Source organism: Dasypus novemcinctus, chromosome 2, assembly GCF_030445035.2.
Source record: "Dasypus novemcinctus isolate mDasNov1 chromosome 2, mDasNov1.1.hap2, whole genome shotgun sequence".
NCBI lineage: Eukaryota > Metazoa > Chordata > Mammalia > Cingulata > Dasypodidae > Dasypus > Dasypus novemcinctus.
The window spans coordinates 187,176,317-187,202,473 of NC_080674.1; the positions used below are offsets into that span (position 1 = coordinate 187,176,317).

General features: G+C 37.2%; 1 protein-coding gene across 9 annotated transcripts in view; it reads right to left on the minus strand.

Annotated features, from left to right (window-relative positions):
- UIMC1 (ubiquitin interaction motif containing 1) overlaps positions 1–26,157 on the minus strand; it is a 145,790-nt gene that overhangs the window by 66,454 nt on the left and 53,179 nt on the right. For all 9 annotated transcript variants that reach the window (XM_004460011.4, XM_004460009.3, XM_071211184.1 and 6 more), the window contains one exon: positions 20,379–20,463. In XM_004460011.4, coding sequence (XP_004460068.1) covers positions 20,379–20,463 — 85 coding nt within the window. The remainder of the gene's footprint in view (positions 1–20,378; positions 20,464–26,157) is intronic.

The following is a 26,157-nucleotide window of genomic DNA, read 5'->3' on the forward strand; positions in this document are numbered from 1 at the left end:
GAGAGTGTGGGCTATGATGTGGACCACTGACCATGAGATGCAGCGATGCCCAGAGATGTACTCACCAAATGTAATGTATGTGTCATGATGATGGGGGATAGTGTTGCTGTGGGGGGAGTGGTGGGGTGGGGGCAGTGGGGGTGAATGGGGACCTCATATTTTTTTAATGTAATATTTTTTAAAAAATGAAAAATAAATAAATAAAATTTTTAAAAAAAGAATTAATAGAAATGAAGGGAGACAGACAGTTATACAACAACAGTTGGAGACTGCAACACCACTTTCAATAATAAAGAAGATATCTAGACAGAAAATCAGTAAGAAATATAAACTAATTAGACCTAATGGACATACATAGAACACTCCATCCAACAACAGCAGAATACACATTCTTTTCAAGTACAGATGAATCACTCTCCAGGCGAGATTACTTATTAGAACACAAATAAAGATTTAATAAATTTAAAAAGACTGAAATCATATAAAGTATCTTTTCTGACCACAATGGAATAAAGCTAGAAATCAATAACTGAAGAAAAACTGGAAAATATACATACATGTGGAAATTAAACAACACACTCTTAAACAACATATGGATCAAAGAAGAGACCACAAAAGAAATTAGGAATTACTTAGAGACCAATGAAAATGAACATGAACTTGCCAAAACTTATGGGAACTCGTGAAGGCAGAGCTCTGAGGGGAATTTATTTATAGCTGTAAAAGCCTATAGGAAAAAAAAGAAAAAAAAAAGAAAAAGATAAATCCATAACCTAATTTCATACCACGAGGAACTAAAAACAGAAGAGCAAAATAAACCCAAAGTTAGCAGAAGAAATACTAAATAAAAAAGACTAGAGAAGAGAAAAATGAAACACAGAATTTAAAAACATAGAATTTTTTAGTCAGACTAACAAGAGAGAGGATACAAATTACTAAAATCAGAAATGAAAGTGCAACGTTATTACTGACCTTACTGACATAAAAAGGGCTCTAAAAAGATACTGCAAACAATTATATGCCAGCAAATTAGATAACCTAGAGGAAAAAGACAAATTCCTAGAATCTGAATCTAGAGGAGAAAATCTCAACAGACCTATAATAAGTAAAGAGACTGAATCAATACTATTCAAAAACCTCTCAACAAAGAAAATTCTGAGTGCATGTCCTCTGGAATTCTATCGAACATTTAAAGAAGAATTAATACCAATCCTTCTCAAGCTCTTCCAAAAAACAGAGAAGGAGGGAACACATTATCCAAACTCATTCTGTGAGGTCAGCATTACCCTGATACCTCATTACAAAAAAGGAAACCTACAGACCAATAATTTAATCACAAGAAAAGAAAATGACATACCAATAAACCTTATGAATATAGATGTGAAAGTCCTCAACAAAATAATAGCAAACGGAATCCAACAATGTATTAAAAAGATTATACACCATGACCAAGTAAGATTTAGTCCAGAAATGTAAGGGAGGTTCAATATAAAAATATCAATCACTATAATAAAAAAAAAAGGAATTGTGGTTTCAGACCCTGAATTTTAAATCATTATAACTAGGCTTTAACACATCTTTATTAATGAAAACAGGAACCATTAAAATCAACACATTTTTGCCAATAAGAACTAAGTTTGTTTATTCCTGTAGTGTAAATAACTGTGCTTCAGGATTTCACGAACTCTAGAAAAGCAGTTTCTGCATCCTACTGGTTGTGCAAGGGTTTTCCCTGCAAAAAGTTGTTGAGATGCTTGAAGAATTGGCAGTTGGTTGGTGAGAGGTCAGGTGAATACTGCAGATAAGGCAAAACTTCCTAGCCCGATTCATTCAACTTTTGAAGCGTTAGTTGTGCAAAGTGCGATTGGGCATTGTCATGGAGAAGAATTGGGCCCTTTCTGTTGACCAATGCCGGCTGCAGGTGTTGCAGTTTTTGGTGTATCTCATCGATTTGCTGAGCATAACTTCTCAAATGTAATGGTTTCACTGGGGTTCAAAGATTTATTTATTTTTATTTATTTCTCTCCCCTTCCCCATACCCGCCCCAGTTGTCTGTTCTCTGTGTCTATTTGCTGCATGTTTTTCTTTCTTTATTTATTTTTTTAAGATTTATTTTTTCATTTATTGCTGGGGTTCAGAAAGCTGTAGTGGATCAGACCGGTAGCAGACCACCAAACAATGACCATGACTTTTTTTGGTACAAATTTGGCTTTGGGAGGTGCTTTGGAGCTTCTTCTCCATCCAACCACTGAGCTGGTCATCATCGGTTGTATAAAATCCACTTGTTGTCACACGTCACAATCCGATGAAGAAATGGTTTGTTGCTGTTGCATAGAATACGAGAAGACAACACTTCAAAACGACAATTCTTTTGATTTTCGGTCAGCTCATGAGGCACCCACTTATTGAATTTTTCCACCTTTCCAATTTGCTTCTAATGCCAAACAACTGTAGAAGGGTCATCGTGAATTCTTCAGCAACTTCTCATGGAGTTTAAGAGGATCAGCTTCGATGATTGCTCTCAAATGGTCATTGTCAACTTCTGATGGTCAGCCACTATGCTCCTCATCTTTAAGACTGTCATCTCCTTTGCAAAACTTCTTGAACCACCACTGCCCTGTACATTCGTTAGCAGTTCCTGGCTCAAACGCGCTGTTGAAGTTATGAGTTGTCTACACTGATTTACAACCCATTTTGAACTCAAATAAGAAAATCACGCGAATTTACTTTTTTTCTAACATCAATTCCATGGTCTAAAATAAATATAAAATAAACAGCAATAATTCATTAGCAAAAAACACAATGAGAAATGCACATTAAAATGATAACATAACCACACTTATTTAAGAATGCAGATGGCAACAATTACTTTTGCACCAATCTAATATTACATCGAGAAAGAAGAAAATGAAAATAACAATGATCTCAGCAGACTCAGAAAAAAGCTGTTGAAAAAATCCAATATCCTTCCATGATAAAAACTCTCAGAAAACTGGGAAAAGAAAGGAATTTTCCCAACATGATAAAGGGCATTTAGGAAAAACCCACAATCGTACTCAGTGTTGAAAAAAAGCTTTCCACCTAAGACCAGCAATATGGAAAGGATGCCCACTTATCACCACTGCTATTCAAAATTGTACTGGAAGTTCTAGTCATAGTAATCAGGCAAGAAAAATAAAAGGCATCCAATGTGGAAAGGAAGAAGTAGAACTTTCCCTTTATGCAACGAGATGGTCCTAAATATAGAAAATCCCAAAGAATCTTTAACAATAAAACTAATAGAGCTAATAAACAAATACAGCAAAGTTGTAGCATACAAGATCAACACACAAAAAAATGAGCTGTGTTTCTATACACCTGCAATGACCGCTGAAAAGAAAATCAAGAAAATAATTCCCTTTACAATAGCAGCAAAAGGAATAAAATATCCAGGAATAAATTTAACCAAGGTGGAGAAAAACTTGTACAATGAAAACTAGAAAATATTGCTGAGAGAAATTAAAGAAGACTTAAATAAGAAGAAGACATCTCATGTTCAGCAATTGGAAGATGTCAATTCTACCCAAAGTGAAAACCACATTCAACATAATCCCTACCAAAATCCTACAAGCCTTTTTCGCAAAAAAAGAAAAGGTGATCCTAGAATTAAAGGGACTCAAAATAGCCAAAACAATTATTAAAAAAGAACAAAGTCAGAGGACTCAAGACTTCCTGGTTTCAATACATACTACAAAGCTACAGTAATTAAAAGAATATGGTATTGACATAAAGATAGACATATAGCCTTCTGGAAGAGAAATGAGAGTTCAGAAATAAACTCATATTATCTATGACCAGCTGATTTCAACAAGGGCACCAAATCCATTCAATGGGGAGAGAATAGTGCTGGGACAAGTGGAAATCCACATCACAAAAGAACGAAGTTGAACCCACAATACTCACCATATACAAAAAGATACTCAAAATAGATCAATGACCTTAGTATAAGAGCAAAAACCATTATAACTCTTACAAGGTAACAGAGAAATCTTGACCTAATACTGTGTATGGATTCTTAGGTATGACACCAAAAGCATGAGCAGCAAAGAAGATATAAATTGGATTTCATTAAAATTTTTAAAATCTGGGTCTCAAAGGATATTATCAAGACAGTGATTTGAAGGACTAAAAAGAAGAGACAAACATGTTGAAAGTTATGAGTATGCAATCACCAGAATACAGATTGTCAGAAATGCTACAGGGTCTTCAAATAGGAATTGTAAGGAAAACAAAGAGATGAACAAAAAAACTTTGAGACTGAAGGACATATTAAATAAATGGGCATGACTAAACAATGGTATCTGGAAATGCACATGTGAATGTTAAAAATTTGAAAAAAGCAAGAAATCATTTTTAATAAAGCTATAAAAATAAAGTTTAGAATTGTTTTCAATCTCTGAAAAACAAGCAAAAAGTGTCTTGAAGGCATAGAATTGAAAAGCAGTTAAAAAATTATTCAGTGACCTTTCCTCACATTACTCAAATTTAACACACATACACATACATATGCAAAATACAAAAGCTTATAATGGTTAATGAATAGTAGAAATACTGATTTATTGTAAATAAATATTACCAATATGTGGACAAAACCTGTTCTTAAAATATTTGCTTTTGACCAAATGCTGATTCCAGAAAATCTACCAGGAGTCATCCTTGATTCAGTCTGCCATGTCCTATCATTTGTACAGCTTTTTATACATACTTGATACTCAGTTTTGGTGCCTTTCATTAATCTAGTCTTATGATAGTGTGGTGGTTTGAGGTTGTATGTACCCTCAGAAAAATGTTCTTAAATTTAATCCAGGGAAGCGGATGTGGCTCAACTGACAGAGCATCCGCCTACCATAGAGGAGGTCCAGGGTTCAAACTCAGGGTCCCCTGGCCTGTGTGGTGAGCTGGCCCACGCACAGTGCTGTCACATACAATAAGTGCTGTGCCATGTAGGGATGCCCCCCGTGTAGGGGTGCCCCACGCACAAGGAGTGTGCCCAACAAGGAGAGCTGTTCCACATGAAAAGCGCAGCCCGCCCACGAGTGGCACTACACACACAGAGAGCTGACACAGAAAGATGACGCAACAAAAAGAGACACAGATTCCCAGTGCTACTGAGAGTTCAAGCGGACACAGAAGAACACATAGCGAATGGACACGAGAGCAGACAACAGGGGAAAGGGTATGGGAAGGGGAGAGAAATAAATAAAATAAATCTTGAAAAAAAAATTTAATCCATTCCTGTGGCCATTCCCATTGTAAGAGGGACCTTTTGATGAAGTTATTTCAGTTAAGGTGTGGCCCAGCCCAATCGGACTGTCTTAATCTTATTATTGAAGTCCTTTATAAAAAGAATGAAACTCAGGCAGAAAAAGAGAAAGCCATGGAACAACAAGCTGAAATTCAACTGAACCTGGAGCCCAAAAGAGAAGAGAGAAACCAGGAGATGCCATGTGCCTTACCATGTGAAAAGCTAAGGTCCAGAGTTTGCCAGCAGCCAGCCCCAGAATGTTAAAGTCTTTGGGAAGAAAAGCATAGATGTGAAGAAGCCTTGACTTGGACTTTCTTTTAGCCTCAAAAATGTGAGCCAGTAAATTCCCATTGTTTAACCTGACCCATTTCATGGTATTTGCTTGAGCAGCACAGTAAACTAAAACAGGTAGACTTTCAAAGTGTATTCATTTAAAAACATACAACTTCTTTTGATACTACATTATACAGACCCCATGGTCCTTAATTCCATGGTGATTTTTTAAAAATGAAAAACCTACATAATGGAAAAATATAGCTGCAAATCATATACGTGATATGGCTTTAATATCCAAAATACATAAAGAACTCCTACAACTCAACAACAAAAACAACTCAATTAAAAAATGGACAAACGACTTGAATAGAAATATCTCCAAAGAAGATATAAAAGTAGCCAGTAAGCACATGAAAAAATGCTCAATGTCATTAGTTATTAGGAAAATGCAAAGCAAAACCACAATGGCATGCCACTTCACATCCACCAGGATGGATTTAATCAGAAAAATGGAAAATAATGTCTATTAGATTATTTCTGGGTAATGACTGGGGGAGGCTTTTTTCTATGCACTATTTTTATCGCTGAATTGAAAAAGATCATTACAATATCTTCTTTCTGTAATATTAGTTATTTTACAAGCTTTAAAAAAGTTCAATAGCTCTTCCTTTCCCATGTAGGATAATACATGCTTAGGTAAGGTTCAGAAATGTCATACATCATTAGTTACAAGAGAAAACAATATGTTATAATTGAAACATAACCACGGTGCCCTGAAAAACATCACTTGATTATACTAAGACACATCACTTGATTATATTAAGACCTCAAAAGAAAAACAGACATTAGTAAATCTATATAGTCAGAAAAAATGCTCGCAGCAATTTCTCAAATAGGATTATTTTTACATAAATGTCTGCAAACATTGTCAAATGTACCTTGTGGGCAAACTCCCCCATTCCCACTCCCTGCAACAAGAACCAAATCACCATTTTAAATAAATGGTTTAAAGCCGGAATGATGAAAAATAGTGTCTTTACAAATACTTTTTTTTTCTTTTTTAAATTCTGCTTGAATAAAACATCACAGATATTACGTCCAATGAATAAATCATAGCCTCGACTGGGACACATACTGACTATAATTGAATGTCAATGAGGGACATCAAATTCAGACTAGCAACCAAAATGCACAAATATCAACCTTACCAAAACCATTAATTTAATTCAGGATACAATTCCGATAAATAGAACAAAGCCCACAGTTCAGCAATAAAAAACTTTCATAACCATACAAATTAGGAATCATAAAGAGAGACTTCAATACTTAGTAGGACTCACAATGACCACTTCAGTTTCCACTTAAGATATACAAAATTGGAAAAAAAGAAATCACAAGAGAAACCAGAAAATAGCTTAAGATGAAAGAAAATGAAGAAACAGTATAAGTCTTCAAACTTATGGGTTTCAGCTAAAGCAACACTTAGAGCAAAATAACTGCTGCATACTGGACTATTAAAAAATAAGGGAAGCAGGGAAGCAGCTGTGGCTCAATTAGTTGGGCTCCCATCTACCATCTACTTGTGAAGGCAAGCTGGCCTGTGCGCTGCAGAGAGCTGAGGGCCAGTGCGCCACAGAGAGCTGGGGCAGCAAGATGACGCAGCAAAGAGAGACAAGCGGATATAGAAAAAGCACGCAGTAAATGGACAAAGAGAAGAGACAGCAAAGAATGGAACAAGCCACAAGGTGGGGGTATAAATAAATTAAAAAACAAAATAAAATAAAATAAGGGAAGCAGACAACCAGCAAGACGGAGGCAGAGTAAGGAGCTCCTAGAGTCAGCTCGTGCTACAGGGCAGTTAATACAGTAACCACCCAGAACTATCTTAAAGCACCTGTTTGGGGACTCCAGAAGACCAGAAGAACATTCTGCAAATCCTAGAAGGAGGAGACTGCCCATCTGCACAGAAGATGCCTAAGTAGAGCATTCCATGCCCCAGAGGCCAGTGCACATCCTCCACTGGCAGCACAAGCCGCCTTGGGAGTTATTCTGCAGCTGGAATTGGAAGCTCCACTTCCCAAAAACGTGGGAAGAAGAGATGGTTGGGCACCAATTTCAGCTATGATGAGGAAATACAGTGGGCTACAGTATGATCCTAAGAAAAGCTAAAATTTGAAGTTAAACAAGTCAGAAGGAGGCCAATAGCCTCCATTTTAACTCTGCCTCTGGCACAAGGGGAAGTGGGGCAGACTGAAAATCACAGTGGTCATACGGACTTGCTTCTCTCCATTGAGTTTGGATTACAGCTCTAGCCTAAGCCCTAGCTCCACCTCAGGTAGGGAGAAGGCTGGAGGACATGCGTCAGCCTCTCCAGGAAAAATACAGGCCATGCTGTAGAAGCCAGTGCTCATCCTACTCTGGCAGCACAAGCTGCCTCAGGAGCTATTCTGTGGTTGGAATTGGAAGCTCCATTTCCCAAACACAGGGGAAGAAGAGACAGGTGGCCACCGATTTCAACCACTGATTAGTAAACTCAGCTGGCTAAAGAATAGCTAAAGTTTGAACCTGTCCAAGTCAGAAAGAGACTGGCAGCCACCGTTTTGACAATGCCCCCGGGATGAGGGAAGCCAGGCTGACTGAAAATCACAGTGAAGGTAAAGACTTGCTTCTTTCACCCAGATGGACCTGCAGTCCTAGCTTAGGCTTCAGTCCCACCTCTGGCAGGGAGGAGGCTGGCAGGCTTCTCTGGGTAATGGCAGGTACATCCGGCTGGCACAGACTGAATTGAATAGTCGGAAGTCTCCCGGGGCAACCAGTCATTCTGGACCTACATGGCACAGATTGCTGCCCATACCTGCAGCTCCACCTGCCCCAGGCAAAAGAGAAAGGGGCGTGAAGCTTCATCAGTCTCTCTGAGCAACTACAGTCTAAGCCTGCACAAGTGGGATTATTTCACACCATTGTGGCTCTGTCCCTACCCCAGGCAAAGGAGAAAGTTGGGAAAAGCTTCATCAGTCCCTGGGGCAGTAAGGGCAACTTGAGCCTCCACAGCTTATAGCACCAACTACATCCTTGGCTCCTGCCAAGGGAGAAATGGCAAGAAAGCCCTAAACTACAGAGAGAAACTGCACCCAGAAAAAAATACATTTAGTAAGCCAGATGCCAAGACACCAACAAAAAATTACAATCCACACCAAGAAACAGGAAGATATGCCCCAGTTAAAGGAACAAGATAAGCCTCCAGATGACATAAAGGAGTTCAGACAACTAGTCATAGATGTTCTAACAAATCCCCTTAATAAATTCAATGAGACGGCTAAAGAGATTAAGGAAATTAAGAAGACACTGGATGAGCCAAAAAAGAATTTGAAAGCATACGTAGGAAAATAGCAGAAGGACTTCCAGGAAGATGGCAGACTAGAAAGACATGGACTCTCTTCTCCTCCAGAAAAACAGCTAGAGGATAGGCTGAAACAGCCTAGAAAAAGACCTTCTAGGGTTTATGATACCAGGCAAAGGCTGGACAATGCCCAGAGAAGAGAGGGACAAAGGAAGGGAACTGCAATGATAGAACTGTGAGTTGAAACCAGTGGCTCTGCTGCCAGCACCATCCTTCACACTAAAGACACTTTAGAATTCTCAGGCAAAGGGGGCTCCAGGGAACTATTACCCCAGGGAAGGGGAGAGAGAGGGACACAGCCTAAGGCTGACTCAGCTTCTATCCACAAATTTGGTCTGTAGTGTCCCATGAGCCCTTCCAGGCTATGAGGGACCACACATTGGTTTTGCCTTGGGAGCCAGGGAAGGACTAGAGAAATCCAACCCTCACAACCTCCCTTTCTACTACACGGGACTAACTGTTGAGGATGCCCCAGAAAAGGGAGAAAGAGGGACACAGCCTAAGGCTGACTCAGCTTTGGGCTCACAAATTTGATCTGCTATGTCCCAGGAGCCCTTCCAGGCCTGATGGAGCTTCACCAGTTTGCCTTGGAGCCAGCAATGGGCTAAAGATATCCAACCCTCCCTATCTCCTCCTATACTAACAAGTACTGATAGGTGAGGATTCAGAGGGGAGTGGAAATATTTTGGATCCAGGAAAAAGGAGGGGGCTGCCAGACAAGGCTGGAGAACGCTCTAAGAGAAAGTTTGAATTACAAGGCTCATAGCCTCCAGAGAGGAAGCTCTATAACATTGATCAGGTCAATGTTAAAACAGATATACTCCATCCAGGCACTAAACTGAGCACTGCCGAAGAGTACCATCTGCTGGTAGACCAAGGAAGTACATTCAAGAAAATTAAAAATAAGGACAAGAGAGAAGTGGCTGTGGCTCAAGCGATTGTGCTCCTGTCTACCATATGGGAGGCCCTGGGTTCGAAGGAAAATCACCCAACACATTTTATGAAGCACCCTACATCGCCCTAAACCAAAACCAGAATAAGATACTACAAGAAAAGTAATCAATAGACCAATCTCTCTAATGAATATGATGCAAAAATTCTCAACAAAATATTGCAAATCTAATCCAACAGCATATCAAAAGACTTATATATCATGATCAAGTGGGGTTTATTCCTGGTATGCAAGAATGGTTCAGCATAAAATTAATCAAGGTATTAGACCGCATTAACAAACTAAAGGGAAAAAAAACACATGATCATCTCAGTTGACATAGAAAAAGCATTTGACAAAATCCAGCAGCCTTTTTTGATAAAAAACACTTCAAAAGATAGGACTATTAGGAAAAGTCCTCAATCTGATAAAAGGCATATATAAAAACCCATAGCCAACATCATACTCAATGGGGAAAGTTTGAAAGCTTTCCCTCTCTAAGATCAGGAACAACACAAAGATGCCCACTCTCACAAATATTATTCAGTATTGTACTAGAAATTCTAGCTAGGGCAATTAGACAAGAAAAAAAAATTAAAGGCATCCAAATAGGCAAAGAGAAAGTAAAACTCTCACTCTTTGCAGATGACATGATCCTGTACTTAGAAAATCCTGAAGATCCACAACAAAGCTACTTGAACTAATGAGTTCAGCAAAGTGTCAGGAAACAAGATCAACACACAAAAATCAGTATTGTTTTTGTACACTAGTACTGAATAAGCTGAGGTGGAAATCAGGGAGGAAATTCCATTTTCAATAGCAACAAAAAGACTCAAAAACCTAGGAATTAATTTAACCAAAGAAGTACAGGACCTATATGCAGAAAACTGCAAAACAGTGCTAAAAGAAATTTTAAAGACCTTAACAAATGGGAAGACATTCTTTGTTCAGGTATTGAAAGAATATTACCCAAACTAATTTACAGATTCAATGCAATACTAATCAAAATCCCAAGAGCTTACTTAACAGATTTAGAAAAGGCAATTACCATATTTACTTGGAAGGGAAAGTGTACCTAAATAGCCAAAAGCTTTCTTAAAAAGAAGAACAATGTGGGAGGAATTTCACTGCCTGACCTTGAAACATATTACAAAGCTACAGTGGTCAAAACAGCATAGTACTGGCAGAAGGATAGACACATTGATCAGTGGAATAGAATTGAGAACCCAGAAATAAAGCCACACCTATACAATCAACTAGTTTTTTACAAACCTACCAAATTAATGTTAACGGGACAAAGCAGTCCTCTGCTGGGACAACTGGACAAAAGAATGAAAGAGGACCCCTACCTCACTCCATACATAAGAATCAACTCAAAATGGATCAAAGACCTAAATATAAAAGCCAGGACTGTAATACTACTAGAAGAAAATGTAGGGAAACATCTTCAAGACCTTGTAGTAGATGGTGATTTCTTGGACCTTACACCCAAAGCACGTGCAACAAAAGAAAAACCAGATAAGTAGCACCTCCTCAAAATTAAACACTTTTGCACCTCGCAGGACTTTGTCAAAAGGGTGAAAAGGCAGCCAATTCAATGGGAGAAAATATCTGGAAAACACAAATCTGGTAAGGGTTTAATATCCAAGACATATAAAGAGATGTTACAACTCAACAATAAAAAGACAAACGACCTAATTTAAAAATGGACAAGGAAGCAGCTGTGGCTCAATTGACTGGGCTCCCGTCTACCATACGGGAGGCCTGAGTTCACATCCCAGGGCCTCCTTGTGAAGGCAAGCTGGCCTGCACCCACAGAGAGCTGATGGCCTGCGCCTGCAGAGAGCTGGCACAGCAAGATGATGCAACAAAGGGAGACAAGCAGACAAGCAGAACGTGCAGCAAATGGACACAGAAAGCAGACAGCAAGCAAGCCACAAGGGGGGGGATAAATAAAAATAAAAATATTTTTTTAAAAAATGGACAAAAGACTCAAATAGACATTTGTCCAAAAAAGAAATACAAATGGTAAAAAAACACATGAAGAAATGTTCGACATCACTAAGGATTAGGAAAATGCAAACCAAAACTACGTTGAGGTATCATTTCTCACCTATCAGAATGTCTACTATTAAAACGTCAGGGAACTACAAATGTTAGAGAGCATGTGGAGAGAGAGGAACACTTATTCGCTGTTGGTGGGAATACAGAATGGTACAGCCACTATGGAAGACTGCTTGGTAGTTCCTCAAGAAGTTGAATATAGAGTTGCCATGGGACCCTGCAACACCAATACTGGGTATATACCCAGAGGAACTGAGAGCAGTGACACAGACAGACATCTGTATACCTATGTTCACAGTGACATTATTCACAACTGCCAAAGTTGGAAACAACCCATGTGTTCATCAACTGATGAATGGATAAACAAACTATGGTCTATTCACATGATGGTATATTATGCAGCTGCAAGAAGAAATGAAATTGTGAAACATAGGACAACATGGATGAACCTGGGGGATATTATACTGAGCGAAGCAAGCCAGACACAAAAGGACAAATATTGTATGACTGCATTACTATGAACCAAGTATACTGCATAACACATTGTATGGATCAAAAAATTTTACAGGTATCCAGTATATTTGAGAAATGCATGTTTTTATTCAACTGTGTTTTCTTTTCAGTTTTAAATTGTTTATATTTTCAATTATTAAATGTACAAAATAAAGTTTAAAAAAGGAAAAGAAAAATTGCAGATCTTACAGGAACAAGAGGCACAAAAATGAGATTAAAAATCTACTGGAGAGCAGATACTGGAGAGCAGATACTGTCTACCATATGGGAGGTCCAGGGTTCAATTCCAGGTCCTCCTGATGAAAGCAAGCTGGCCCACTCAGAGTGCTGGCCTGCATGAAGTGCTGGCTCATGCAATGTGCTGGCCCACGGAGGAGTGCTGGCCTGCACAGAGTGCTGCCCCATGCAGAGAGCTCACGCAAGATGATGTAACAAAATGAGACACAGAGGAGAGAAAGTAAGAGACACAGCAGACCAGGGAGATGAGGTGGTGCAAGAGACTGAGTGCCTCTCTCCCATTCTGGAAGGTCCCACTGCCACCTAAAGAGAAGACAAGCAGACACAGAAGAACACACGTGAATAGACACAGAAAGCAGACAGTGAGCACAAAAATGAGGGGTGCGGGATAAATTAATAATATTTTTTAAAAATACACTGGAGTTATATAATAGATTTGAGGAGGCAGAAGGATTGGTGAAATTGAAGAAATGGCCTCCAAAAACAAACATACAAAAAACAGATGAAGAATAGAAAATATTGAACAAGGTCCCAGTGAACTAAATGGCAGCAAGGGACGTGCTAACATACATGTCATGGGTGTCCCAGAAGGAATCTAAATAAATAATGGTAGAAAATTTCCCAACCCCATTGAAGGACATAGATATCCATGTCCAAGAAGCACAACATACTCCCATCTTAATAAATCTATATAGACCCAATCCGAGACACATACTAATCAAAATGTGGAATGCCAAACACAAAGAGAGAATTCCGAGAATAACAAGAGAAAAGCAATGCATAACATATAACGGATAACCAATAAGATTTTAAGTGCCGATTTCTCATCAGAAACCATGGAGGCAAGACAACAGTGATATATATTTAAGATACTGTAAGAGAAAAACTTACAGCCAAGAATCTTATATTCAGTAAGACTGTCTTTCAAGTGAGGGCAAGTTTAAACTATTCACAAAAAATAGAAACTGAGTTGTAAATAAGAGACTGCCTCTGCAGGAAATACTAATGGGAGTGCTACAGGCTGAAAAGAAAAGACAGGAGAGAGAGGCTTGGAAGAGAATCTAGAAATGAAGATTATATCAGTAAAAGTAATGAAAAGTGTAAAAAGAGTGGTGAAACAAGATAAGACATATTTGTGAAATAAGAACTGCGCTTACAGTAATAACATTGAATGTTAATGAATTACATCCCAATCAAAAACACAGAGACTGGCAGAATGGAAAAGAAAATATAAGTAATCAATATGCTGTTTACAAGAGACTTACCTTAGACCCAAGGATACAAACAGACTGAAAGTGAAAGATTGGAAAAAAGATATTCCACTCATGCAGTAACCAAAAAGAACCTGGAGTTGCTATACTTATATCAGATGAAATAGACATGAAAAGCAAAGATATTATTAGAGACAAGGAAGGACAAATATACTAATAAAAAGGGCAATTCTCCAGGAGGAAATAACAGTCATAAATTGTATATGTACCTAATCAGAATGCCCCAAAGTATATGAGACAAACACTGGCAAAACTAAAGAGAGAAAGAGATGTCTCTACAATAGTAGCTGGAGATTTCAATACACCACTCTCATCATTGGATAGATCATTTAGGCAGAGGATCAATAAAGAAATATAAAGTTTAAATAATATGATAATCTAAACCTAATAGACATTTACAGAACAAAGCACCTCAAAACAGTAGATATATATTCTCTTCTCAAGGGCTCATGGATTTTTCAAATCAAAACAGAGCTCAATATTTCAGATATTTTAAAAAGATTTATTTTATTTATTTCTCTCCCCATTCCCCTCCCTTCCCCCCAGCTGTCTGCTCTCTTATGCCCACTCGCTGTGTGTTCTACTGTGTCCGCTTGCATTCTCAGCAGCACCAGGAATCTGTCTCTTTTGTTGTTGTTGTTGTTGTTGCATCATCTTGCTGCCCCAGCTCTCCATGTATGTGGCGCCACTCCCACGTGGGCTGCACTTTTTTCGCACAGGGTGGCTCTCCTTGCAGGGCACACTCCTTGTGCATGTGGCTCCCCTACACAGGGGACACCCCTGTGTGGCATAGCACTCCTTGCATGTGGCAGCACTGCACATGGGCCAACTCACTACATGGGCAGGAGGCCCTGGGTTTGAACCCTGGACCTCATATATGGTAGGTGGACATTGTATCAGTTGCACCACATCCGCTTCCCTGCTCAATACTTTGAAAGATCGAAATTATACAAAGTACTTTCTCTGATGATAATGAAATAAAGCTGAAAATCAACAGGCAGAAAAACAGAAAATTCACAAATATATGGAAATTAAACAACACACTATTAATCAGTGGGTCAAAGAAGAAATTACAAGAAAAATCAGTCAATATCAGTAAATATCTCGAGACAACTGAAAATGAGAACACAATGCATCAGAACTTAAGGGATGCAGTGAAAGCAATGCTTAAATTAAAAAGAAGAACTAAAATCAACAACCTACCTACACACCTGGAGGAACTAGGAAAAAGAATATCAAACTATGCCCAGAGCAAGCAAAAGGAATGAAATAACAAAGATCAGAGCAGAAATACATGAAATTGAGAACAACAACAACAACAAAAAACCAATAGAGAGAATTAACAAAACCAAAAGTTGGTTCTTTGAGAAGATGAAAAAAATTGACAAACCGTTAGCCAGACTAACAAAGAAAAAAGAAGATGCAAATAAATAAAATCAGAAATGAAAATGGGGACATTACTACTGACCCCACAGAAATAAAATATATCATAAGTGGATACTATGAACAATTTTGTATGCCAACAAACTAGACAATTTAGAAGAACTGGAAAAATTCCTAGAAACACAACAACCTACACTGACCCTAGAAGGAACAGAAGACTCAACAATCACAAATAAAGAGATTAAAAGTCATCAAAAAACTCCCCGAAATGAAAAGCTCAGGACCAGATGGCTTCACAGATGAATTCTAACAAGCATTCAAAGAGGATTTAATAGCAATCTTATTCAAACTGTTCCAAAAAACTGAATAGAAAGGAATGCTACCAAACTCATTCTATGCAGCCAGTATCACCCTCGTACCAAAGCCAGATAAAGATATTATGAAAAAAGAAAACTACAGATCCATTTCGCTAATGAATATAGATACAAAAATCCTCAACAAAATACTCATTAATCAAATCCAGCAACACATTAAAAGAATTATTCATCATGACCAAGTGGGTTTTATCCCAAGCATACAAAGGTTGTTCAACACAAGAAATTCAATCAGTGTAATACACATTAATAATTCAAAGAAGAAAAATCACATGATCATCTCAATTGACCAAGGAAAAGCATTGGACAAATACAGCATCCTTTCTTGATAAAAAATACTACAAAAGATAGGAATTGAAGGAAATTTTTCTCAATATGATAATATACATGTATGAAAATCCTATAGCTAACATTGAACTCACTGGTGAAAGACTGAAAACTTTGCTGATAAGACCGGGACAAGATAAGGATGCCCACTGTCACCACTGCTGTTCAATATAGTGCTCGAGGTTCTAGCTAGAGCAAGAAAAAGAAGTAAAAGGTATCCAAATTAGAAAGGAAGAGGTAAAAATTTCCCTATTAGCAGATTATATGATCCGAAATCTACACCAGAGCTATTAGAGCTATTAAATGAATTCAGCAGAGTGGTAGGATACAAGAGTAATATGCAAAAATTAGTACTGTTTCTTCTTTTGTCTTAGTTTTTTTTTTTTCCTCAGAAGTGTTTCTATATACTAATAACGAGCAATCTAAGAAGGAAGTCAGGAAAAAATTCAATTTACAATAGTGACTTAAAGAATCAAAAATTTAGGAATAAACTTAACCAAGTATGTAAAGCACTTTTATTCAGAAAACTACAATGCATTCCTAAAATAAATCAAACAAATAAACGGAAGAACATTCCGTGTTCATCAATGGAAAGACATTAAATATCATTAAAATGTCAGTTACACCCAAACTGATAAACAGATTCAATGCAATCCCAAGAAAATTTCCACCAGCCTTTTTTATTTGGAAAACCCAATTATCAAATTTATTTGGAAAGGTAAGGAACCCAAATAGCCAGAAACATCTTAAAAAGGAAGAACAGAGTTGGAGGACTCTTAATTCTAGACTTCAAATCTTATTACATAGCTACAGTGGTAAAAACAGTATGGTATTGACATAAAAATAGACATATAGACCAACTGATGGTTCAGAAACAGACTATCACATCAATGGTCAAGAGATTTTTGACAAACCTGTCAAACCCACACAGCTGGGGCAAAACAGTCTATTCAACAAATGGTGCTGGGAGAACTGGATATCCACATCCAAAAGAAAGAGGACTCCTAATTCACACCTTATACAAAAACTAACTCAAAATGGACCAAAGACCTAAATAAAAAAGCTAGAACCATAAAATTCCTAGAAGAAAATGTAGGGAAACATCTTCAAGACCTGGTAGCTTAGTTGTGGGTTTCTAAAACCTTACACCAAAAGCACAAACAATGAAAGAAAAAAAATGGATGAATGTGACCTCCTCAAACTTAATAAACACTTTTGTGCTTCAAAGGACTTTGTCAAGAAGGTAAAAAAGTAACACACACAAAGGGAGAAAATATTTGGAAACCACAAATCCAATAAGGATTTGATTTCCATGCTATATAGAGAGAATATTTAACAACAATAAAAGAAAAAGCAATCTAATTTTAAAAAGGGGTAAAAGACTTAGACATTTTTCCCAAGAAGAAATACAAATGGCCATAAAGCACAAGAAAAGATGTCCAATATCACTAGCCACTGGGGAAATGCAAATCAAAACAACAGTGATATTGTGTAAACTCATGAGTTAATAACTTGAAATATAGGGGACCGGAAAATAGAATGAGACTAGTGAATGGAAAGCTGAGGGTTAACTTGTGCAGATCTGGTAAACAGGTCAAGTATTAATTTTGGAAATGAACAGAAAGGGTGAAACCACAATGTTTGTAATTAGCAGAGCTATTATATGGAAATGACATTAGCTGAAAGGGAAAGACTAAAGTCATGTATATTACTAAAAAAAAAGCTAAAAATGTAACATGGAACTATACAGCATAGTAAAACCTCATGTGAAATATGAATATGGGTAATTATGCATGTATAAGACTGTTTTGCTTTGAAGCTGAACAACTGTTATGTATGATAATAAGATGTTAATATCAAACAGAAACAATACTATGCTAAGTGAAAGAGACACACAAAGTACTACATATTGTATAATTCCATTTTCATAAAATGTAAATATAAACCAATATATAAAGATGAAGTTATATTAGTGATTATGTAGGGCTGGGGAAAGATAGAGGGATCGAGAGGTGACTGCTAAGGAGTATGGAGTTTTTCTTTTTGGAGTCATGAAATTGTTCTAAAATATTTTGTGGTGATGAATGCAGAACACTGTGATTATACACTTTGGACAGAATGTATGGTATGTGAATAAAACTGCTTTTTAAAAAACTACAATGAGATACTATCTTACACCTCACAGAATGGCCATTAATAAAAAAAAAAAAAGAAACAACAAGTGCTGGAGAGGATGTGGAGAAATAGGAACACTCCTTCACTGATGGTGGGAATGTAGAATGGTGTAGCCTCTGTGAAAGACAGTTTGGTGGTTCCTTAGCAAGCTAAATATAGAATTACCATATGATCTGGCAATCCCTCTACTAGGAATGTATCCAGTGAACTGAAGACATTGACGCAGACAGATGTTTGCACAAGGATGTTCACTACGACATTACTCACAATTGCCAAAAGATGGAAACAACCCAAGTTACTTCCAAGTGTCAACCAACCCAAATGCCCACCAATCAAAGAATGGATAAACAAAGTGTGTTATATACATATAATGGAATACAAATGAAATTGGAATACATATGATAATATGGATGAACACTGAGGACATTATGCTAAATGAAATAAGATGGACACAAAAGAATAGTACATGGTCTCACTAATATGAACTAAATATGAAGAATATACACACGGAGTTAAAATCTAGACTATAGGTTACTAGGAGATAGAATGAGGACTTAGGAGGGATACCGATGCTTAATATACATAGAATTTTCAATTAGCTTGACTGTAAAAGTGTGAAAATGGATGGAGTTGATGCTAACACATTACAGTGAGCATAATTAACACGGCTGGTTTATAAATGGGATTGTGGCTGAAAGGGGTAATCTAGGGATGTAAATGTCAACTGAAAGAAAGCTAGAAACATACAACTTTTCCAAATAAAAAATTAAAAAGAAGGCTAGAGAATAATCTAGGGACGGAATAACATAGTGAACCCAGAGGTAGATGAGGACTGTGGTTAATAGTACAAATAAAAGAATGTTCTTCTATGAACTTGAACAAATGTACGACACTATTACAAGACAGTGAGAATACAGTGATGCATAGGAAAAATATAATTAATATAACTTACAGACTATAGTTAACAGCAATATTGTAATATTCTTGCATCAATGTCAGAAAAAGCACTATATCAACACTAAGGGTCAATAATGGGTATGGGATTTTTTTTCTTTTGGACTAAGAAAACATTCAAAAATTTACTGATGCAATGACTGTACAATTCTGTTATGAAAGCGAGAGCCACTGGGTGTACACTGGGGACAGAATGTACAAGGCATGGGACTGTACAACACAGTGAATCATGTGGTAGAAGATGGACTATGGTTAACAGTACAAATATGAGTGTTCTCTCATGAACTGTGACAAACGTACAATACTAATACATAGTTAATAATAGAGGGTGTATGAAAAAAACATACCAAGTATATATGCTATGGACCATAGTTAGTGATAATAGTCTGATCACGACTTTCATAACCTGTACCAAATGTTCCACAATAAGTAAAGTGTTGGTGGAGGGATGACGTATGGGAATTCTGCCATTATGCATGATTGTTTTGTAAGTGCACAACTTCTCTAATTAAAAAAAGGAAGCTGGAGGGCGGGGGGAGAGAGAGAGAGAAAGAGAAAAAGAAAGAGAGGAGGGAGGGAAGAAAAAAAATTTTAATTTAACACTGAATAACGTAGATTAAAACTTATATTGATCTTCAGGCAAGAGTCATAATCTTCCAGCTAGCTAGCATACTGAAAAGTTCAATGAAGTATTTGAACATTCAATATCATACTAAAACACACAAAAAAATTATTAAATTACATCATATGAGTAAAAAAAAACACAAGATAAGGCAAAACCTCCAATCAAGGATTAATAATAATAGCTACCATTATTTGGTAAGCTATCTATTAAGTGACTAAGTAAGTGTAATTATTCCCATTTTATTGATGAGGAAACAGAAGCAGGCTGAAAGTAGTGACTTCCCTAAAGTCCACATAATAAGAGGTGAAGCAAGGTTTCAAACCCAAGAGTTTGAAGATCTAATTCTGCAGGTCAAATTCTTTCAACACTTTGCCTCTAATCAGTCAAGTGAAGAACCAGTAGATACTTCTATAAGAAATTCCTAAAACATGTAATGGACTACAGAATAAACAGTAAGCACATCCATTAATTACAGAATTCTCTTGTCCTAATGAAGAAACTAGTATCAAACTGTATAACAACTACAATACACAAACTACTTTCAAGACAAAAGTGAACACATACGTGCAATTTTTCTTTTAGCCAAACACTTTGCTCTATTTGACTGTTTTGTCTTCGTTTTCTGCAGTCCATTCTCTTCCTTTGGTTCCTGTTGCAAAAGAAGAAATATGATCAGTGTGGCTACTATTGAAAATATTATTCAATCTTCTTCTTATATCTCCTCTAAGGCTAAACAGGGCTCCAACCTCTAAAGAACCAGTAGGTATTGTAAATGATAACCTAAACATGAAAAGATCCTTTTCAGTTAACAAAAGAAATTTTTTAAGGTCTAAAACCAATAAAAACCATAGAAATAAAAATGTATAGGGAATGGATGTGGCTTAAGTGGTTGAATGCCCACCTCCCACATGGGAGGTCCCAGGTTTGGTTCCTGGTGCCTCCTGAAAAAAGAAAACACAAACCACAAGCAAAACAAATGAAAAAAACCAACTCAGGGAAGCCGATGTGACTCCGTGGTTGAGCACCGGCTTCCCACATACAAGGTCCCAGGTTCATTCTCTAGCCCCTGGTACCTCAAAAACAAACAAACAAACAAAATTTATAATATATTGTAATTATCGGTCAAATAAACCCTCATGTAAAATCTAGGTGATGTGCAAAGTACCAGTAAATATCCACCCAGGTTAAAAACAAGCAGGATTTAAGGTTTAAAATCCAATAATTTTCAACTCAGTGAGTATTCATTTTAAAACAGTATTTAAACTCAAAATCAACAAACTAAAGAAAAATATGCAACATGCTTATAAGATAAAGGGCTAATTTTCTTAACATACAAAGAGCTTTTATGAATCAATAACAAGACCAATAATTATCTGCTTTCCATAGGCAAAGAACACGATAAGGCAGTTCCCAGGAAAAGATACAAAAAAAGGTTCATGAATACATGAAAAATGTTCTTCACTTGGAAAATACAACTTAAATAACTACATAGATAATATTTTTACCTATTAAATAGTAAATATAAAGACATTTTATAAAACACTTAAGTGTGGACAAAGAGGTACTGTCATAAATCACTGATGAGATAAAATGGATGCGATTTGTTCACAGTGAAAAATGGAAATAACTTCTAAAACCTTAAAAATACATACCCTTTCATACAAGAATCCACTTCTAGGAATATATTCTAGAGAGAACCTCACTAATAAGCATAAAGATGTGTGCACAATAATGTTCATTCAGAGAGCAATTTTTGTAATTGTAAAGATTTATAAACAATGTAAATCAACGTTGTACAAAGTATGGTCTGGAGAATAGTGACAGTCAGCAAACTGGTACTAATCCGCAACAACATAAATACAGAGATAGAGAATAAATTTTACTTTCTCCATTCTAATTTGAATACCTTTTAGTTTCTTACCTAATTACTCTGGCTAGGACTTGCAGTATAATGATGAAGAACAGCAGTAAAGGCAGGCATCCCTGTCTTCTTCCTGATCTTAGCAAGAAAGCCTTCAATCTTTTAGCATTGAGTATGATGTTAGATCTGGGTTTTGTTTGTTTTTAAAGATTTATTTTTTTCTTTCTCTCCCTTTCCCACCCTACCCCATCCCCTCCCCCAAGTTGTTTGCTCTCTGTGTCCATTCTCTGTGTGTTCTTCTGTGACCGCTTCTATCCTTATCAGCAGCACCCGGAATCTATGTCTCTTTGTTGCGTCATCTTGTTGTGTCAGCTCTTCGTGTGTGCGGCACCATTCCTGGGCAGGCTGCACTTTCTTTCGCGCTGGGCACTCCTTGTGCGTGGGGCTCCCCTACGCGGGAACACCCCTGTGTGGCACGGCACTCCTTGCGCGCATCAGCACTGCACGTGGGCCAGTTCCACACGGGTCAAGGAGGTCAAGGGTTTGAATCGAGAATCTCCCATGTGGTAGGGGAACGCCCTATCCATTGGGCCAAGTCCACTTCCCTAGCTCTGGTTTTTTCATTAATGCTCTTTAGCATGTTGAGGCAGTGCCCTTCTATTCCCAATTTGCTGAAAGTTTTTATTATTAAAGGGCACTGAATTTTGTCAAATGCCTTTTGGAAGGCTACTGAGATAATATGTTTATTTTCTTTCATTCTCTTAATGTGGTGTATTACATTAATTGACTCCTTATGTTGAAACAATATTGCATTCCTGAGATAAATCCTAATTGGTCATGGGATTTAGACTCAGTTTGCTAGTATACTGTTAAGTATTTTTTCCATCTATATCAACAAGGGATATTGGTCTGTTGTTTTCTTTATTTGTGGTATCTTCGGCTTTGGTCTTAGGGAAATATTGGCCTCACAGAAGTGTTAGGAAGTGTCTCTTTCTTTTCAATTTTTTAGAAAAGTTTGAGAAGGACTGGTGTTACGTCAACAGTGAAGCCATCAGGCCATGGACTTTTCTTTGTTGGGAGGTTTCTGATTACTGACTCAATATCTTTACTTGTTATAGGACTGTTAAGATTCTCTATTCCTCCCTAAGTTTTGATAATTTGTATGTTTCTAGGAATTTGGGCATTTTATCTGGATTATGTAATTTTATTGGCAAACAATTGTCTAAGTATTCTCTTATAATCCTTTTAATTTCTAGACAGTCAGTAGTAATGTCCACACTTTTCATTTCTGATTTTAAGTATTTTTACCTTTTCAAAGAACCAACTTCGGAATTTCTTGATTTTCTCTCATGTTTTTCTATTCCCTATTCTATTTATTTCTGTTCTATTCATCATTATTTCTTTCCTTCAACTGGTTTTGGGCTTAGTTTGTTATTCTTTCCTATATCCTTAAAGTATAAAGTTAGTAAAACTCTTTTTCCAGATGGCATGATTCTGTTTTTGGAAAAGCTCAGATAATCAGCACATACACATACACCCCTACCAAACCTACCAGACCTAATACAAGAATTCCGTAAAGTTGCAGCGTACAAGATCCAAACAAAAAAATCAGTTGTGTTTCACACTGTCAATGTAATTAATGTTACCAAACAGTTTAAAATGTCTAAATTCACAACTTTTACATAACGTATATTTTTTTAAAGGTTTCTTTATTTATTCTCCCTGCCCCTCCCCCCTCATTGTCTGCTCTCTGTGTCTATTCACTGTGTGTTCTTCTGTGTCTTCTTGTCTTCCCCTTTAGGTGGCACCGGGAACCGATCCTGAGACCTTCTGGAGTAGGAGAGGTGCTCAATCTCTTACACCTCAGCTCCCCAGTCTGCTTCATCTCTTATTGTCTCTCCTCTGTGTCTCTTTTTGTCTCTCCTCTGTGTCTCTTTTTGTTGCATCATCTTGTTGTACCAGCTGTCTGCTCAGGCCAGCTTGCTTTGTGGGCCAGCACTCCACATGGGCTAGCTCTCTGCATGGGCCATCTCTGCATTCAGGCCACTCGCTGCGTAGGCCAGCTTGCTGTGCAGGCCAGCCTGCCTTCACCAGGAGGCCCCGGTAATCAAACCCTGGACCTCCTATATGGTAGCATAATTGTACTTACAATATTATCTAAAAGTATAAAACACACATGAATAAATTTAATCAAGGAGGTACAAGACTAGTATACTAAAAACTACAAAACAATGCTGAAAGAATCTAAAGAAAACCTAAACAATGAGAAAACATCCTATAATCACAGATTGGGAAAGTAAATATTCTTAAGATGTCTCAACACTACCCCAAGTGTTCTACAGATTCAATAAATACCCTATCAAAATTCCAATGAACCTCAAATTCGTAAGGAATTGCAAAAGATTCAGAATAGTCAAAGCAATCTTGAAAAAGAAGAGCAAAGTTGGAGGACTCACACTTTCCAATTTCAAAACTTACTAGAAATCTATAGTAATGAAAACTATGTAGAACTGGCATAAAGATAGGCATATGGACAAATGGAATAGATTTGAGAGTCCAGAGTTAAATCTACTCATCTATGGTCAGTTGATTTTTGACATGGGAGCCAAGTTCATTCAATGGGGAAAGAATAGTCTCTTCATCAAATGGTACTAGGACAGCTGGCAATCCATATGTGCAAAAGAACGAATGTGGACCCCTAACTCTCACCATAAACAAAAATAATTCAAAATAGATCAAAGACATAAATATGAGAGCTAATACAACAAAACATAGGGAAATATCTTCAAAACCTTGTAATAGGCAATGGATTATTACATTTTACATCAAAAGCACAAGCAACAAAAGAAAAAAAGAGGTGAGTGGGACTTCATCAAAATTTAAAACTTTGGTGCATCGAAGGACATTATCATGAAAGTAAAAATTCAGCCTACTGAATGTGAGAATATAGTAGCAAACCGCATGTCAGATAAGGGTTTAATATCCAGAATATATAAAGAATTCCCACAATTGAACAAAAAGACAAACAAACCGCAATTTAAAAATGGGCAAAGGAATTGTATATCTCCAAAGAAGATATACAAGCAGCCAATAAGCACATAAAAAGATGCTAAACACCATTAGCCATTAGAAAAATGCAAAGCAAAACCACAATGAGATTCCATGTCATATCCTCCATAAGAGCTATTATTGAAAATAAATAAAATAAAAAATATTGAAGAGGATGTGGAGAAACAGAAACCCTTGTGCACTGCTGGTAAGAATGTAAAACAGTGCAGCTGCTATGGAACAGTCTAAAGAGAGAAAAAGCCCAAACGTCCATCAACTGATACTCAGATAAGCAAAAATGTAGCACACTCATATAATGGATTCAGCCATAAAAAGGAATGAAGTGCTGATAAATGCTTCAACATTTATGAACCTTGAAAACATTATGAGAAGGCCACATATTATATAATGCCATTTATATGAAATGTCCAGAAAAGGTAAATTCATATGTACAGAAAGAAGATTACTGGTTGCCAGGGGCTGAGTGAAGGAGAAAACGGGAAGTGATTGCTTAATGGTACAGGGTTTCCAATTGAGGGAAGAAAAAGCTCTGGAAGTAGATATTGCTGCCAGTTACACAACATTGTGGATGTACTAAATGCCAGTGAACGGTGCACTTTCAAGTGGTTAAAATAGCAAAATTTTATGTTAAAGTATTTCACCCAATTTTTTAAAAGTTTTATTAAAAAAGAATTTGTGGGATGCTGCTAAAGCAGTTCTTGGGAAAAAATTATAGTATTAAACACCTATAGTGGAAAAGAAGAAAAATCTCCAATCAATAACCTCAGATTCCATCTTAAGAAACTAGAATAAGAAGAACTAACCCAAAGTAAGCGTAAGAAAGAAAATTATCAAGTCAATGAAATGAAACTGAAAAAAAAAAACAAACAGAAAATCAAATAAAGCAAAAATATTTTAATAAAATTGATAAAGAAGACTGATCAAAATAAAGAGAGAAGAAACAAATTACACGTATTAAAAAGAGAAAGGTGGACTTGCTGGAGTGTTTTGGGGGTGCAGCTAGGGACCCCGAGGGCAGGAGGGACATGTGTAGGCCGGCGTGGGGCTGCAGAAGCACTCGGCCCCGCGTCCAGGGACCCCTCCCGTGTCCCTGGCGCACAGTAGCGTTTTGGCTGCCATGCATTTGCCCTAGAATCATTGCATGGGCACAATTTCATTTGTCTTGGATTTATTTCTTGGAGTGGAATTAGCAAGAATTATGGAGGCACTGGGAACTGAACCTGGAACCTCTGATGTGAGAGGTTATTTATAAAACAGTACTTTAACCGGAGCAAGAACCAAGTACTCACCGGAATCCTTGAGGACCATGAGAAGTATAAAGATTATTTTGCAGGATGTTGATGCATGTTCCTGATGATAGATATAAAGCCATAAGGTGGTAATATTTTATTCCAGATATTAATGACATTGAAC